General features: G+C 48.9%; 1 protein-coding gene across 21 annotated transcripts in view; it reads left to right on the forward strand.

Moving 5' to 3' along the window:
• AFDN (afadin, adherens junction formation factor) overlaps window positions 1-17624 on the forward strand; it is a 113367-nt gene that overhangs the window by 63111 nt on the left and 32632 nt on the right. For 14 of the 21 annotated variants that reach the window (XM_055433273.2, XM_055433279.2, XM_088840900.1 and 11 more), the window contains exons 11-21: window positions 2013-2082; window positions 3332-3450; window positions 5877-5938; window positions 6044-6249; window positions 8171-8191; window positions 8914-9059; window positions 10679-10773; window positions 11125-11390; window positions 13011-13154; window positions 14489-14687; window positions 16923-17026. In XM_055433273.2, the coding sequence (XP_055289248.2) occupies window positions 2013-2082; window positions 3332-3450; window positions 5877-5938; window positions 6044-6249; window positions 8171-8191; window positions 8914-9059; window positions 10679-10773; window positions 11125-11390; window positions 13011-13154; window positions 14489-14687; window positions 16923-17026 (1432 nt within the window). The remainder of the gene's footprint in view (window positions 1-2012; window positions 2083-3331; window positions 3451-5876; window positions 5939-6043; window positions 6250-8170; window positions 8192-8913; window positions 9060-10678; window positions 10774-11124; window positions 11391-13010; window positions 13155-14488; window positions 14688-16922; window positions 17027-17624) is intronic. The other 7 variants (XM_055433274.2, XM_055433272.2, XM_055433286.2 and 4 more) reach the window with 1 other exon arrangement.

Consider the following 17624-nt stretch of genomic DNA (forward strand, 5'->3'; position numbering starts at 1 on the left):
GTCAGCTGTTTCATTTTCTATTATTTTCTCCCACTCTGAGGGTTATCTTTTCATTTTGTTTATAGTTTTCTTTGCTGTGCAAAACTTTTAAGTTTAATTAGGTCCTGCTTGTTTATTTTTGTTTTTATTTCCATTCCTCTGAGACATGAGTCACAGAGGATCTTGCTGTGATTTATGTCAGAGTGTCCTGCCTATGTTTTCCTCTCAGTTTTATAGTTTCTGGTCTTACATTGGGTAGAATGGAGATTTTAGCCATGTTGATCGCTCCAGTCTGTGAACACAAAATATCTAGTATCTTCCATTTATTTGCGTCTTCTTCCATTTCTGTCATGAATGTCTTGAAGTTTTCAGTGTATTTGTTTTTTACTTCCTTGGTTAGATTTAGGTGTTGTATTCTTTCTGATGCAATTGTAAATTGGAGTTCTTTTCCTAATCCCTCTGATGTTGTTACTAGTGTAGAAACAGCTTTGTTCCGGCTCTGCAGGTCTCTGTTGCCGCGCACAGGGGCCTCTCTAGTTGTGACACATGGCTTAGTTGCCTCGCGGCATGTGGGGGTCAGTCTTACTTCCCCGACCAGGAATTGAACCCACGCCGCGTACATTGGAAGGCAGCCTCTTCACCACTGGGCCACCAGGCGAGCCCCACACATGGCTGTTGCATTTTGTCGAATCGTGTTCTGTGTGTGTGGAAACGATCATGTGGTTTTACCCTTCCTTTTTGTTAATGTGGATTTTGTTACCACGTGGGTTGACTTGTGAGCGCTGAGCCATCTGGCCTTGCTGGGATCAGTCACCGTTGTCCTGGTGAATGAGCGTCTTACTGTATTGTTAAATTGGGTTTGCTGATGTTTTGTTGAAATGTTTGCATCTGTGCTCAGTGGGAATGTTGACTTGAAAGTCTCTTTTCTTGTGGTGTCCCTGTCTTGTTTTTGGCATCAGGGTGATGATGGCTCATAAAATGGTTTGAAAGTGTCCCCCACCCTCTTCTGTGTTTTGGAGTAGTTTGAGCGTTTGTGTTACCTCCTTTCAGTGTTTGGCAGAACTCACCAGTGAAGCCCTCTGGTCCTGGACTTTAGTTTGTTGGGAGGCCTTTGATTACCGATTCACTCTGCTTTCCAGTGATTAATCTGTTCAGATCTTCTATCTCTTCCTGCTTTAGCCTCACAAGGCTCTGCTTCTAGGAATCTCTCCGTCTCCTCCGGGGTGTCCAGCTGGCGCGTCGTCGCTCACGGTGGGGGCTCTGACGTGTCTGTGGTGTGCAGTAGTGTCTTTCCTTTCATTTCCAGTTAACTTGAGTCCTCGCCCTTTCTCTCTTGGTCAGTCTGGCTGAAGGTTTGTTGTGCTTCCCTTTTAAAAGAACCGTCTTTTATGATCTTTTCTGCTGTCCCTGTTTCATTCATTTACACTCAGGCTTCGTTTGCTGTTCTTACTCTGGTTCGTCACAGGATGCACGGTGTGTGTGTGTGCTTAGCTGCAGTCTTGGGGTGTCTGTCTTCAAAGCCTTGGTGGTGGGGCCCCCCCGGGACATCACGGTTGGTGCTGATGATGTGTGTGGGGTGATCCGTCTGGTACTGTGTCGAGGGACCCGTGTGTTCATCTCCTCTGCATCCCTCAGCACCATTCCATCGTGAGCTCTGCCATCAAGTCATGATAGAGTCACTTTGAATTGTTCACATACCCAGAATGCAGTGCAAATGGGTCCATGTTACACTGGAAAATTAAGAAACTCGCACAGTGGAAGAGCTCCTTTTTTTCTTTATGCTTCTTTTCAATTTTGTGTTCCTAGTTTTAAAAACTCTGATCTTGAGAGTGTTCAGTATATGTTGGAAAAAACAGTTCATAAAGTTAGTTTAGGTTTTTCTTTTTTTCGTTAGATTCATATTCTGATAGTAAAGTGATTTCCTGAAGATCTTTGAACACTGGGATATTTAACAATTTGTACTATTAAGAAGAGACTGCCTCTGATCATTTGAGAGCTATTAATTCTGTGGCTTTCTTGTTTTATCTCAACAGAATTGTTCAGGAGACAACTTTTGATTTAGGAGGAGACGTTCACAGTGGAACGGCCTTACCAGCGAGCAAGGTGGGTGCTTGTCCATCAGCGATAGGACCGCGTTAGCGTGGTGGGTGGCAGGCACGCATGGTGCAGGCTGTGCGGGGCCTGTGTGCGGGTATCCTGCCCGCTCTCGTCACTCGTGGGCCGTGGGAACAGCCGCAGAGGCCAGGGGCTGGTGTAGGTTCCTCTCCAGTGGTGTGTCCCAGACTTGTCCTCCAGGACCAGACTCCTCGCTCAGATCAGGCCACCCCAGAGGCCACAGCTGCTGCTCTTGTGACCTCAGCTTGGTCCCAGCTCCCGGCCATCCCCTCCTGTCCGCGGGCACCGCGCTTGCCGGGACCCTCCTCGCCTGCACCGTGCTTGCTCTGGGTAGCGGCCCACCACCGGGGAGAGCCCCCCCCGGCCCCGCCCAGGGCCTGAGACAGCAGGTGGTTCTTTCTCTGCAGTCACTGTCTTGTGCTGCTCCCTGGGGTGGGTGGGCTGGTGGCTTGGGCACGGGGTAGCTGGGTCTCTCCACTTCCCTGTCACTTTCTGCAACATACAAATCATACTACACGCTGTTTACAACATGCGGAGAAGTGCCTTTCCAAAGCGGGCTGCGTAGCCTCATTTGGGGGCGATACGAGGTGTGGGGAGATACGTTCTGCACGGTGTAAATCTCTGCTTGGCCGGCTCAGCGCCTGCGCTCAGTTTCTACAGGGAGGGGTGCAGTGAGAAGGCTTGCAGAGATTTTTGCTGCAATGAACTTTGCACCTGAATGTATTGGTCTGTTCTGACGGTTCTCTGAGCATCGGTCGCCATCCCCACCAGCCGCAGGCTGCTGACAGTGGGCACTGCTCGGAGAGGTTTCTGTGCCCCACGTGGGTTGCTGTGTGGGTGTCCTTTCCTTGTGTCGATTAAGGGCAGGATGTGAGCCGGTTTCTGCACTGAGTTCTTTGTTGGGTTTTGCGCGGTCGTGAGTGAGCTTGCACATCCTTTCTTACAACTCACAAGTAAACAGAGACCTGCCTCTTCACACCACGCGTGTGCGCTTTCTGCTGTGTCCTGACCTGAGAAGCGCGAGGGGTCCAGATGCCGCAGGGCCCTCTCTGCCCACGCCCCAGCAGCTGGTTCGGAGCCGCGTTCTTGCTCTCTGCCTGGGACATGGGCTCTTGAGTGCGTGGCTGTGGCCCCTCCGGGTCTGTGCCGTCCCCGGCCCCTGCCCACGTCCCCTGCCCACGTCCCCTGCGACACCGGGTATGTGCTCTGTCTAAGCGCCGGTGTTTCCCCTGCTCAGAGCGCCGCCAGGCTGGACAGCGACAGGACGCCGTCCGCCCCCAGCACGGCCGAGCGAGGGACGGTGAAGCCGATGGTCCGTGTGGAGCAGCAGCGGGACTACCGCCGGCAGGACAGCAGGTGGGGCCCGGCCCTGGGTGCCCGGGGGTACGGGGGGGCTGGGCCAGGGGTCCACTCTCGAGGTCCAGCTGACGCCTCCGGGATGTTGGCAGAACCTTACGGCTATTTCCTTTTCATGTCACCGAGTTAAAAAAGAAAATGCTTCATCGACAGTCATATCCCTCACTTTATACCTCGACCGTGTATAGGTGAAATAGGAGACAGTCTGAATTAAAATGTTGCTATGTTAAATATGCTAACTACTCTGTAAAAACAGGAGAAAGGGAATTTTCAGAGGATTTTAATCATTTGGTAATTTTTATATTTAGATGAACCGAGTCATTTTACCCGTATCTAGAAGAGCTCAGGCTTAAGATACCGTCATAGAGCGCCCACCTGCCCTTTCTCCTGCTCCAGTCACTCTGACCAACGGGATGTCATTTCTTCTGCGGGTGTTGTTCTTGGTTAGATCCTTTGAACAGAGAGCTTGGAGCTTTTCTTACTTCCTTTTCTTAAGATTTTTAAGTATATGTCACCTTAATAAGTCAGAGTTCTGTTTCCCTGTGACTCGTAGCATATTTTGGTGTGGGAGGGCAGATGGTTTGGTTCGGTGCTGAGATGGAAGTAGGGAACGTCGTGTGACTCTGACCATCACCATCAGTAGTGGACCTCAGATTGTTGATGGAGCCCTTCGGACCATCCCAGTGTAGATCCAGTAACCAGGGCGTTAGCCAGTGCTGCTCAGGGACCAGTTGAGCAAGTTGCAGGTGCAGTTCTGACGTCTTGCAGCAGAGGGCACTGTGCCTCCTAAGATTTTAATGACATTCATCCCAGTAATTAAATCTGTAGACTCATGGGAACCTCATGTTTTTACCTCGTTTTTATTGTCTTCTTTTGGTTATTATTCAGTATTTTTTTGTGAATTTTTTATTACAGTATGAATTATATTGCGCTATAATAATGAGTAGTCTACTTTCTGTGTCCATGCTTGTTTTTGGTAGTGTGTTCTAGAGTCAGATGTTCGGGATGGTGAGTTAGTACTGTGCGGAGTACCTCCGTCTGCTTATAAGGTGATCAAGATGTATGTATAGTGGCTCTTAGCCCACAGGTATTTGAAGAAGCAAATAACTGAGATGGGACAGTGGAAGATTGATGGGCATAATGTCTTCAGGATATGAAAAATTAATAAGTATACACAATTGATGAATAAATGTAGTATTATAATAGGCGTCAAAATAACCACGTGATGATTGTCAGAAATTATTTTTTCTATAAGCATATATCTTAATTAAATTTTTTGCAAGGTCATTTGTTTTGCCAAGACTTATTAAATTTTTACTTGAGATATAGATCTATGTTATTTTGTTGATATGAAGACAGTAATGGAAACGTGGTTCTTCCCATTTTCAATCTCTTGTTTTTCGCATCTGCAGTTTTCTTCACTGGTTTAGTCATAAAATCTGAGAGGCTTAATCGATGAATGATTAAATACTAATTTGAGTCAAGGAAGAAGTTTTTTTGAATGATGGGAATAATTTTTAAAGTATCACTGACATATTTTTTAAATTTTTCAGTGAGATTAAGTTCTTTATTTTTATTAGATTTGTTGAAGTGATAAAGCATTAAAAAATTGGTAAATAACCACTTTGTCTACAGTTCTAGATGTTTACAAACATGGCAGTGTAAGAAAGACATATTAAAAATAATTGAGCTTTTGAATTATATTCTAAGAGCATTTTTATACCTAAAGTGTGGCGTTAAGTCCAAATTAATAAATTATAGACTGGGTAATAAATTCGGAAGCCTGTAATTTGGTGAAAAGAAGGTTTTTGTTTTTACTGTTGCCGTCTGCAGTAGCTTGAATGGATTCCTGTTGTGTCTTCCCCTGACTCGTCTTTGGTGTGTGGAGAAGGCGAGCATGGCGGGACGAGACTGTTGCTGGAGTTGCTGCGGTTCTCCGAGCCGGCCCGTAGCCCTGCTGCCTCAGTCACCCTGAGGTGCCGTCGCTGTGCGCCTGGACAGGTGCTGGCCTAGCGCGGCCGCGGGCCGGACTGGCGGGGACCGCCCGTCTGACTTCATCAGGAGAGGCAGGCGGTGTCCGGCTGTCAGGGCGTTTTTCCCTCTCATGTGAGAGCTCAGTTTCAGGCTCAGAGAGGTTTGGACTTTCTTTCTCCCAGTGGTGTCTTTCACTGTTTCTCGAGCCACCGTGGCAGCCGTCTGCAGTGCAGGGCGTCTTCATCAAGGTCAGAAGCAGCTACTCAGGAGCTGACCTGTGAGCAGCCGGGCTGGGATGACCTGCATATTGGAATAGGCTCCACGTGAAAATGAGCCAAGACTCTGTATGCAGTACTGACTTTTAAAAAATTGTTGCAGAATCCGCACTGTTTGTTGGGGTGCTGTTAGCTAAAGGGACTTGGTTTTAAGAGATGGCCACTTTGCTCTTTCAGAACTCAGGATGCTCCTGGGCCTGATCTGATTCTGCCTGCAAGCATTGAATTCAGGGAAAGTTGTGAGTAATTTCAGATTCTACTGGTAGTGAATTTTTTCTTGTTTCATTTTTCTTCATCTGAGTTTTCATGTGTTTTTTTTTTTCTTTTTTGGAATCTTTTCACAGCTGAAGATTCATTTTTATCTGCCATTATAAATTACACTAATAGCTCCACCGTCCATTTTAAGTTGTCGCCCACATACGTGTTATACATGGCGTGTCGGTATGTATTGTCCAGCCAGTACAGACCCGACGTCAGCCCCGCGGAACGCACGCACAAAGTCATGGCCATTGTCAACAAGATGGTGAGCATGATGGAAGGGGTGATCCAGGTAAGCGCCGACTTACAGGGCCGCACCAGCCCGTGACCGTGGCAATAACTTAAATCAACTAAGTCAGTTGTTTTTTTTTTAACATTTCAGATTTGCTTATGTGCTTGAATTTATCTGAATAATGTTTTCTCTAAAGCGAAAGTTATATAAGCAGGATTCGAAATCGTATAGCTTTAAAGTTGGAGTGCAAACCTTTTGTTTTCTTTCCTACAAAATTTAAGGGAAGAGAAAGTTTGCGTGTGGTCACATAATGAGCATGAAAAAGACCCTTAAAATTACACTAGGTATGAGAGGGCATTGCGAATTAAAAAATAATTCATGTCTCTAAAATGAACCGTTATAAATTGAGTAGCCGGGTTGCATTCAGGGCCCTCAGTGCTGTACGGGTGCCTGTGCTTGGCTCCACGGGGTCCCCGTCCCTCCCGACGGACCCCTCACCCACGCGGGGTCCCCGTCCCTCCTGACAAGACCCCTCGCCCACCAAGCAGTTCTCTACATCACCCGCCCCACAGGTCCCTGACGACCACCTGCAGAATCTTTCAGTTGCTCTAAAAAAGGACTCACTCTTTGATGATGGCCTCACCAGGCTGCTGGTAGTCGGCCTCTGGGTTTCCCATCAGGGGCGTAGGTATTGTGGATGTGATGACATTTCTCACTCACGATGAAAATCAGGCTCAACTTCTTCCATAAACCAGTTTTCAAATTTCAGGAAATGAGCATAGTCTCTTGGTAGAATGGTTTGTTTCCTTTATTACTGTTTGCCTATAGTTGATAAAATTGGCATAGCAGTCTTTCACACTTAAGAGGTAACTTGGAGATTTAATCTTTAAAGTCATTAAAAGTAAATTTACAGACTTCTAAAAAAGTTTTCCTAAACCACTTGTCAGCATTATTCAGCTGTGACACTCTAGGTAGGTGATCTTAAGTGACACGATTAGATGATTTGGTTGCTTTTTTCCTGTCAGGATACTTGGAGGCAAGCTAATCTTTTCATCCCCTCAGAACTTTCATAGAAGGCTTTTTTAACATTTTCAAAAAAAGGTTTCTCCTGTGTGAGTGGTTAGCCTGTGACTCTGAGGAGTTTAAGAGTCTTCCCCTGAGGGAGGAAGTAGATGAAAAGGAAGCTCGTTCTGTTTGGGCACTATCGTGTTATTTTATACACAAATGTGGATTTCCTTTTCAGCTGTTGTTCAGAGCTGCCGTCTGTCTCCCTCGTGCTTGGATTTCAGATTATGAAACTCCCATCAGCAGACCCTTCTGATGGGGTTTTCTTACTGGAACTGGCAGTGAAATCATATTATTAAGGCTTTCACACTTAAGATTTAGGTTCAGTGTGTGATTGAAAGAATCTTGAATTTTTAGGGAGGAATTTTGGAATAATTAAAAATCTTTAGTTTATAAGAAACCTACTTGCAAAAAGCAATTTGCTCCTTTGTAGTATAGAAATAATACAAGTTTTTGAGCCATTTTAGAGTTTTCAACTCTTACTGTTTTTGTTGGTCTTTCCTGTGTCTTCATCCTTATTAGCTGGTCCAGGGGAATAGACTGTGAAGTCAGGTACCTTTAGGTAGTCTCAAACACACAGTGTCGCTCAGAGACGTTAGGAAGCCTGTTCTTTGTAAATCTTTCAAAGAGATCGGTGTATTCATTTGTTCATTGCAACGTCTTCTATACAGACACAGTCTAGGAATTCCCTTAGTTTTTGTGCCGACGTTAAGAGTAGGGAGCCCACCCTTTATGCCCTAGATTTCCCGAGCTCCTCGCAGCCACACGGAGTGTGTAACGTGGAATAGCATAACTAAATGTCGTGCCGTCATGTCGTGCCTTCATGTTAGTGTTTTGATTTTTTTTAACGATCATGACTGTTTACGAGTTTCTTTCTCTCGTTCTGCTTGATTTCCCCTCGTCTGTTTTTCTCCAGGAAGTAGACCAGGTTGATCAGGTAGGACATACTGCTGGGAGCCAATCCTAGCTGTGTTGGCTTAGCTGAGTTTCTCATGCTGCTTCCATGTCAAAGTACAAAACAACTGGACTGAGGCTCATAACACTCATTCAGCAGCTGGAACATGCAGTACTAAAATCCTTTTTTGACTGTGCAACCTTTATCAGCATTTCATAACTTTTGCTTAATGCACTTCAGTGTGGATATGAAATGACAAAAGTTCTGTTTCTCCTCTTTGTTGTTTATCCTTGGTTCCTATTCTTTGGATCTCATCTGAGGTTGCCTGGCCTGCTCATGTGGTCGGGAGATGACGCGATAGATCAGTACTTGATACCAAGTTGCTTGGTGTCCACGCCAGTGACTTCGAGTATCAGGGTGGCGGTGGGTAACCATGGATACATGTGTGTGTGCGTCACAGATTACCAGATAAAGTGCAGTCTCCAATTCGGTGTTGTAGTATTGACGGCTCCTTTCCCCGCTGATGCCATAAATTATTGCTCACTAGAGCCATGTGTCTGTACCTGAGTCCCGAGAAGTTGCAGTGGGGCTTACTGCCCATTGCTGCACCCAAATTCCTCTGCAAGTATCTGGTATCTGTGCTGAGTACCCTGGTGAGAATGGGGAGGTACTGGTCTATCTTTGGCAGCTTTTCAGGAGCATTCCTTGCGTTTGTGCTGTTCGTCTGTCCTGTGGCTGCTTACGGAGCTGTCTTCTGTCTGCAGAAACAGAAGAACATTGCAGGGGCCCTTGCCTTCTGGATGGCCAACGCGTCCGAGCTGCTCAACTTCATCAAGCAGGACCGAGACCTCAGTCGGATCACACTGGACGCACAGGACGTCCTGGCACACTTGGTGCAGATGGCCTTTAAGTAAGAACCCATGTTCTGTAAAGACTTCAGTCATGCTTTGTCTTTGAATTTTCAGAACTCATTTTAAAGATTTTTGTTCACCCTAACTGAAGACAGATACCGAGAAGTGTAAATGTTGTTCAGTCGCTAAGTCACGTCTGACTTGTTGCCACCCCATGGACTGCAGCGCGCCAGGACGCCCTGCCCTTCACTGCCTGCTCGAGCTTGCTCAGACGCCTCATGTCCATTGAGTCGGTGATGCCGTCCAGCCATTGGTCCTCTGCCACCCCTCCTCCTCCTGCCCTCAGTCTTTCCTAGCATCAGGGCCTTTTCCAGTGAATTGGCTCTTCGCATCAGGTGGCCAAAGTATTGGAGTTTCAGCTTTAGCGTCAGTCCTTCCAATCAATATTCAGGACTAATTTCCTTTAGGATTGACTGGTTGGATCTCCTTGCTGTCCAAGGGACTCTCAAAGAGTCTTGACCAACACTGCAGTTCAAAAGCATCAATTCTTCAGTGCTCAGCCTTCTTTATTGTCCAACTCTCACATCCATACATGACAGCTGGTAAACCTTAGCTTTGCCTATACGGACCTTTGTCTGCAAAGTAATGTCTCTGCCTTTTAACATGCTGTCTAGGTTTGTCATAGCTTTGCTTCCAAGGGGAAGTGTCTTCTAATTTCATGGCTGCAGTAACCTTTCACAGTGATTTTGAAGTCCGAGACTGGATACCATGATGTTACTTGTTTTTTGCTTTTGTTTTTTTTTTCCACTTTATTTTTAATTGAAGGATAATTGCTTTATGATTCAATTTCTGCCATAAATCATCATGAATTAGCCATAAGTGTACATGTGTCCCCTCCCTCTTGAGATATCTTAGTTTTTAAATGTTGATTTTCAAGCTAGCTTTTTCACTTTCCTCTTTCACTCTTATCAAGAGGCTCTTTAGTTCCTCTTCGCTTTCTGCCATAAGGGTGGTGTCATCTGCGTATCCGAGGTTATTGATATTCCTCCTGGCAATCTTGTGCTTCATCCAGTCCAGCATGTCACATGATATACTCTGCATAGAAATTAAATAAGCAGGGTGACAGTATACAGCCTTGATGTACTCCTTTCCCAATTTGGAACCAGTCTGTTTTTCCATGTCCGGTTCTAACTGTTGCTTCTTGACTCACATACAAGTAAGGTAGTCTGGTATTCCCATTGCATAAGAATTTCCCACAGTTCATTGTGTTTCACACAAAGATTATCTCATAGTCAATAAAGCAGAAGTAGATGTTTTTCTGGGATTCCCTTGCTTTCTCTGTGATTGAATGGATGTTGGCAATTTGATCTTTGGTTCCTCTGCCTTTTTCTAAACCCAGCTTGTACATCTGGAAGTTCCCAGTACACGTACTACTGAAGCCTAGCTGGAAGGATTTTGAGCATTACCTTACTAGTACGTGAGCACAACTGAAACATAAATAGCTACATGCAGAATGTGTTGGTTTAATAAATTGAGTTCAGTTAGGTATGAATCCTGAGAGGAAAATATTACATAGATGTTGTACATGGAAAATATTTCTAAACAGTACAGATTGTTTTACGTGTGTGATAGTAGCAGGGCGTCATGCTGAGGTTATTAAAGCTTCAGTGTTTTTCAGGTACCTGGTTCACTGTCTTCAGTCAGAGCTGAATAATTACATGCCCGCCTTTCTGGACGACCCCGAAGAGGACAGTCTACAGAGACCAAAAATAGGTTAGGCCTTTCTCTTTCTGCTTCAGCCCCTCCTTCCCACCTCTGCGTTTACCTTCATTTACCTTCATTTTAATATTCGCGGTGTGAGGGGTGGTCGTTTCAGTGTCCGCAGTCTGAGCCGTGGTCGTTCTAGCGTCCACGGTCTGAGGGGCGCTTGCTTCAGTGTCAGTGGTCTGAGGGGCGGGGCGTGTGCTGGTGTGGCGGACCCCCTTGTGTTCCATACAGGCGCAGCTCTCCTTGGGGGCCCTGCTGGGGCTCTCAGTCGCTGCGGTGGACACCGGCGTGGGGCTGGACGGGCAGGTGTCGAGCGGGGGGTGGCGGGTGCTGACCACGAGCCCTCTCCCCTCACAGACGACGTGCTGCACACGCTCACGGGCGCCATGTCCCTGCTGCGTCGCTGCCGGGTTAACGCCGCGCTGACCATCCAGCTCTTCTCCCAGCTCTTCCACTTCATCAACATGTGGCTGTTCAACCGGCTGGTGACCGACCCTGAGTCGGGACTCTGCTCCCACTACTGGGGCGCCATCCTCCGCCAGCAGCTCGGGCACGTGGAGGCCTGGGCCGAGAAGCAGGGCCTGGAGCTGGCGGCTGACTGCCACCTGAGCCGGATCGTGCAGGTAGGTGGGGCGGACCTCGTGGCCGCCTGGTCCCCAGCGTCTGTGGCTCTCCCGGGGCGTCTCGGCCTCTCCCTGGGTTCTTCATGTGCACTGAGGATGAGGCAGTGGTGTGCTGGTCTGCCTGGGCCGCTCTCACGAGGTACAGCAGTCTGGTAGCTTAAACGAAAGAGGCGTGTTGTCCTGGAGGCCGGAAGTCTGAGACTGAAGTCCGGGCATGCTGGTTCCCAGACGGAGAGCGCGCCTGTCGCTCCTGAGTCTTCTGCTGCCGCCGCTGGGCTCCAGTATCCTGCCTGCGCCTCGGCCTCCAGGAGGCCTCTCCCAGGCCTCATCTCGGCCCCAGCCTCTGCCCTTCATAGGGACCCCAGACCCAATGACCTTGGTTAACTTGATTCCTGCTCTCAGATGAGGTCACAGTCTGAAGTTTACCCAGGGTTTACCCCCTGAGGGTTGGGGTTTCACGGTGTGAACTTCAGAGACACAGTACAGCCCCTGACAGGTGGTGATCAGCAGAATAAAAACCTGGGACGGTGAGGCGCGTGTCGTAAAGCTGTGTACACTGAGACAAACTCTGGTTTTAAATGGACGATAGCTGGCGCTTTAAAAATACGAAGAGTAAAATGGATAACCAACAAGGACCTCCTGTATAGCACAGGGAATACTGCTTAGTGTCCTGGACTAGCCTAAGTGACGACAGAATTTGAAACAGAATGGACTCGTGTGTGTGTGACTGGATCCTTCTGCTGTGCATCTGAAACCAGCATAGAGCTGTCAGTCAGCTGCCTTGCTGGGGGGACGCAGAGTCAGGACTGCAGGCACGGCGTCCCCAAAGCAGAAACCCAGAGCGGAAACCCAGATGAAAGAACGAGGGCTGCGAGCACCCCCAGAAGCTCAGCACAGCGCCAGGGAGAGGGCAGGGGCCGCAGAGGTGCATGGGGCATGCAGGGGCCTGGTCCTCGCGGCCGCACCCGCCCTGGGGCTTCCTGGCACCTGGAGACTAGACCCTGCTGCTGCGCGGTTAGGAAAAGGCCTATCTATAACCTGTTAAAGTGTGTAATTTTGTATTTTTTTCTCAATCTCTTAAAGAGATACAGTGCAGAGATTTCTGCCCTTTTACTTTGATTGAATCAGCGTTATTAGAAAGTTCATTACAATGTTATTTTATTCAGACCTTAGTAATGGTAATCTGAATGGTTATATAAGTGTTTAAAGTTTCTAAGGCTTTTTAAATGCTTTCTGCACATAAATTATTGGGTTTTATTATACATACAATTTTAATAAAAGAAGATCCCCTGGAGAAGGAAATGGCAACCCACTCCAGTATTCTTGCCTGGGGAATTCCATGGACAGAGGAGCCTGGCGGGCTACAGTCCAGTGAGTCACAAAGAATCAGACATGACTGACTATGGAGCACGCACATGAGGTTATCTAACACCTTTAACTAGATGGTGCTTTGAGTTCAACTTGACGCATATAGGTAATGTGAATGGGAATGTGTTTTCTTACAAACACCCTGCGTTTTAAAGTCAGATGAGCAAGTTACTTCAGTTTCACAAATATTACATAAAGGGGAATATTTATGAAATGCTTTTAAATCATGGTTTTTCTGTTGCTTGTTCATAGGCAACCACTTTGCTTACGATGGATAAGTACGCACCTGATGACATTCCAAATATAAACAGCACCTGTTTCAAGTTAAATTCACTGCAGCTCCAAGCCTTACTGCAGAATTACCACTGTGCGCCCGACGAGCCTTTCGTCCCTGCGGTAAGTGGGGCACCAGTCGCCCTGCATCATGTCTGTGCGGTGAAAAGGAAAAAACAGTGGGCGTTTCCTTAGTCATCTTACAACGCCACTTTTGCTGTTGACATCTGTAGGAGTTAGGGTTCCGTGCAAGAAATAGAAACCACATAAGCATTTTAAGTAGACGAGGATTTAATTCGGGGAACACGGTTCTTGGAAAGCCAGGGTGGGGAGTGAGGAAGTTGCCCTCATCCTGAGTTTGGGGCTCAGTGCTGTGACCCAAGACCCAAGGGCCTCTCACGTCGGCTGCCAGCAGCAGGGCAGTGCCTCCCCTGGGGGCTGCCTCCCAGAGCTGTGCTGAGGCACCTGCCTGGGGAAGTCAGATCCTCATGCAGAGAAGAGTGTGCCATCTAGAGATCTCTCCAGAGGAGAAGAGAGCAGAGAGAACAGTGCGCGGTGCAGCCGGCTCTTCGTGAGACTCTGCCTGAGCACAGCCCTGCGTTAACAGCAGCTGGACGCAGGCGTCTTGAGAGTCGACTGTGCGGGGGACCTGATCCCACGGATGGCTTCACCTCCAGTGAGAAGGCGGGGGCCAAATCCCCAAAACCCGGAACCCACTAACTGTCCCCAGGCAGACTGGGTCACAATCCTGAAAGGGGACCTGACGTGGCTGCATTTTGGGAGGGGGCTGTGACCGCACTGCCCTGTGGGCGCGTAGAGCTGTGGTCCACCTTCTGGACCCACAGACACGGGAGGACCCAGGGAGAAGCCTGGTGGCGGTGACTTTGAGACAGGGCAGGGAGGGCAGCTTCTCTGGGGTGTGGTTCTGTCCCCTACCTGGGGTGAGGAGGGAGTGTTCACTCTGTGAACTGTCCTGTATATACATTATCTAGTAACTGGAAGTTCTTAAGCAGAAATCACCTGTTAACCCATCATAAGGCAACAACCTCTACATAACCTGGGAATATGGATTTTTTTAATATTTAACATTGTAAACTTTTTCCTGTCATTAAGTAAAAAATAAGGTTGTTAGCAACTAGATGTTTAAAAAATGTGCAAGAACAAAATTATTTTTGAAAAAGAAAAAGACTTATTTTCTTGTGATCAAACAATTTCTATTTGGAACTGCAGATGCTTATACACAAATTAATAGCGTCTTTAGCGCAGACAGTGCGAGTCTGTGCCGTGCTGGTGCTCAGTTGCTCCCCAGGCCAGTCTGAGCTGGGGATGAACTGGCTTCCCTCTGAGGCGCCCACGTGTGTGTGGCCACACCCCGCGTGACCAAGCGAGTCTGGTCATCACTGGTCAGCCACACTGCTCGCCGAGCATCTCCCGAGCCTGCGTCTGTCTCTGAGCAGGACCTGATCGAGAACGTGGTGGCTGTGGCTGAGAACACAGCGGACGAGCTGGCGCGCAGCGACGGGCGGGAGGTGCGCCTGGAGGAGGACCCCGACCTGCAGCTGCCCTTCCTCCTGCCCGAGGACGGCTACTCCTGCGACGTCGTCAGGAGCGTCCCCAGTGGCCTGCAGGAGTTCCTGGAGCCTCTCTGCCAGAGAGGTGGGTCACCTTCCCAGCCCAGGCGTCTGCTCTCCCTGCGTGCCAGTGGGCCTTGTGCTTCTTGTGTGTTGCCGTGTGTCAGGCCACCCCGTGTGCACACACCTAGTGCGCTTCTGGAAGGTCGGGACCCAGGGCTTGGAGGGATGCGGTCGGTGGTGACGTGGGGTCAGAGCTAGGCGTGGCACAGCCGCCCAGGGTGCCTCTGCTCACCTGGTGTTGCGGTTCCCACTCGCCCTCCCTGGTGCTGTCTTCCCTCCGGTTCCATGTGCGCCTGGGGCTCCATCTGTCCTGTGTCGGTGCCACGAAGCAGGGCAGTCAGCAGCAGGGCCAGATGAGCCCTGAGCCCCTCGTTACCCCAATCTTCCACCCGGGCGGTGGGCGCAGCCAAGCCACGTGCCTGCCCACAGTTGTCTTGAGGCCCGAGTGGACCCTTGGTGCTGGAGCGCAGGGTGAACCTGTGCATGTGGTGACGGCGGGCACACTTGACACAGCGCAGCTCGATTCCCTAGCTCTGTCTGCCTTCGTGTTGTGTGTGTGGAGGAGGACACGCTTCAGAGGTATTACAGCTTTAGTTCCAGACGACGGCAATGAGTGTTGCAGTAAATCAAGTCACGTCAAGTTTTTGGTTTCCCAGTGCGTGTGGAATTTAAGTTTACACCAAGCTGCAGTCTGTTGAGTGTGCAAAAGCAGTGTGTCTGAAAAACAGTAGACGAATTACTTTATTGCTGGGCTTCCCTGGTGGTCCAGTGGTTTAGGATATGGCTTGTGATGCAGGGGACGATCCCTGGTTCAATCCCTGGACTGGGAATATGCCACATGACGCAGAGTAAGCAAGCCAGCAGGTTGCAACTATTAAGCCCTCAAATCTGGAGTCCGTGTTCACTTCTTTAAGCCCTCAGGTCTGGAGTCTGTGCTCTGCAGCAGGAGAAGGTGCTGCAGTAAGAAGCCTGCACACCACAGTGAAGAGTAGCCCCTGCTTGTTGCAAGTAGAGAAAGCCCGTGCAGCAAGAAAGACCCAGTGCAGCCAAAAATAAAATAAAAATAAAATTAAATATTTTAAAAATACTTTATTGCTACAAAATGTTAATCACCACCCAAGCCGACTTCAGCAAGTCTTAAGTCATCTACATTTCAGAACCATGATAATTATGATTCCCTAAAACAGAGGGAAGAGAAATAAAGTGGAGCTAATATTTCAGCAAAACTGGATTGAGACAGTGACTTTTAAAAAAATGAAAGGCCCAAACTAGATAAAATTCATCTATGTCGTTATTAGAATTGAGTGTGTTTGTGACATCTTTTTCTCATCTACCACAGACAGCCTCGTAACTGCCCTGAGATGCCAGCCAGGTGATCCTTGCTGTGGGTGGGGGTGCAGCGAGGGCCCCCGTGGGATAGCCAGGACCCCTGGCCCCCGGGGCGCCCAGGCCAGGGGGCGTCTGGCGTACAGTGCGCTCTTCCTAACTGCCAGCTGGTGCTAATAAGGCCGCTTGAGAGGAAAGAATTGTGTTTGTGCCTGGTACAACTTTGTCACAAAATCTCTGAAAGACCCTGTGAGATCTGACCAATGAGGGGTGACACAGGCTCAGTCTTGTAAACATGTCAGTAGTCCCTGTTGAGAACATTAAAGATGTTCTTTGAAATGTTGTCACGTTTTTGGAAATAATGTCAACGTGGCCACGAAGGAAACGAGGACAGAGGCGGGTGAGGGGCCTTCCCCGCGATCGCCGTCCACTGGAGGGAGTCGTGGTCCTGGGGGCGAGCCTGCCAGCAGGCTTCTGCCAAAGCTCCGTTCTGGCCCCTCTGTCCTTCCCTTCTGTCTGTCGGGGCTTCTCAGCTGGCTGAGGAGCTCCTAGTCAGGTCGGAGGAGACAGATCTGCAAGGCAGCGTCTCGGGGCGACTCTGTGGTTTCTCACAGACGTGAGGAAGGACGCTCTGGGGTAAAGAAGCGGGGAAGCCAGTCTCGCTTTTCCTCTCGGTGCTGAAAGTGCGCTGGACCACACAGAGAGAGTGCAGTCACGAGGAAAGCCGACGCGCGTGTTCGAGGAAAGGCTCTGTGCCGCGCACAGATGGAGATGTCTGCTAACGCGCCTCAGAGGGCGTGAGGGCCACAGCCTGAGGCCGGCCCAGCGCCGGGGGGACGTGTGGCCGGTGCCTTCCGCTGCCCCCTGTTGGAGCTCGGGGCTCTGACGCAGCGGCTTTTCATGCTCACAGCCTGCCTGTTTTTCTCCCCAGGGTTTTGCAGGTTAATTCCTCACCCACGCTCCCCAGGCACCTGGACGATATATTTTGAAGGTGCAGATTACGAGAGTCACCTTCTGCGGGAGAACACAGAACTGGCAAGTATCGTGAGGTGGTAGGCGGACCAGAAAAGGAGACTTGTTTCCTTTCGATTTGAAAATACTTGGCTGTGTCTGTGCAGTATCGTCTATAAACAAATGTTGCTTTTAAGAATACGCCTGTTTGGGGACTTCCCCGGTCACCCAGTAGCGGAGACTGAGCTCCCAATGCGGGGCACAGGTTCGGTCCTGGTCAGGGAGTTCAGATCCCAGAGCCCTCACAGAGAGGCCAGATGGGAACAATATGCCTGTTGATACCCACAGTTAAACCGCACACGTACTTTTAAAATACATTACTATGGTAATCTTAATGGGTTTTATTAGAAAAAGTTTTCTGTGATAAAAGTATTTTCTATTTTCTAGTCACTTCTGCCTTGTCTTAGTGAAAGTACTAGTTGCTTAGTCATGTCCGACTCTCCGTGACCCGGTGGACTCCAGCCCGCCAGCCTCCTGTCCACAGAACTCTCCAGGCAAGAATACTGGAGTGGGTAGCCATTCCGTTCTCCAGGGCATCTTCCCAGCCCAGGGATTGAGCCCACGTCCCCTGCTCTGCAGGCTGATTCTCTACCATCTGAGCCACCAAGGACGCCCCTGCCCT

Source organism: Moschus berezovskii, chromosome 10 (assembly GCF_049115385.1).
Source record: "Moschus berezovskii isolate FMDL1 chromosome 10, NW_MosBer_1.0, whole genome shotgun sequence".
NCBI classification, from domain to species: domain Eukaryota; kingdom Metazoa; phylum Chordata; class Mammalia; order Artiodactyla; family Moschidae; genus Moschus; species Moschus berezovskii.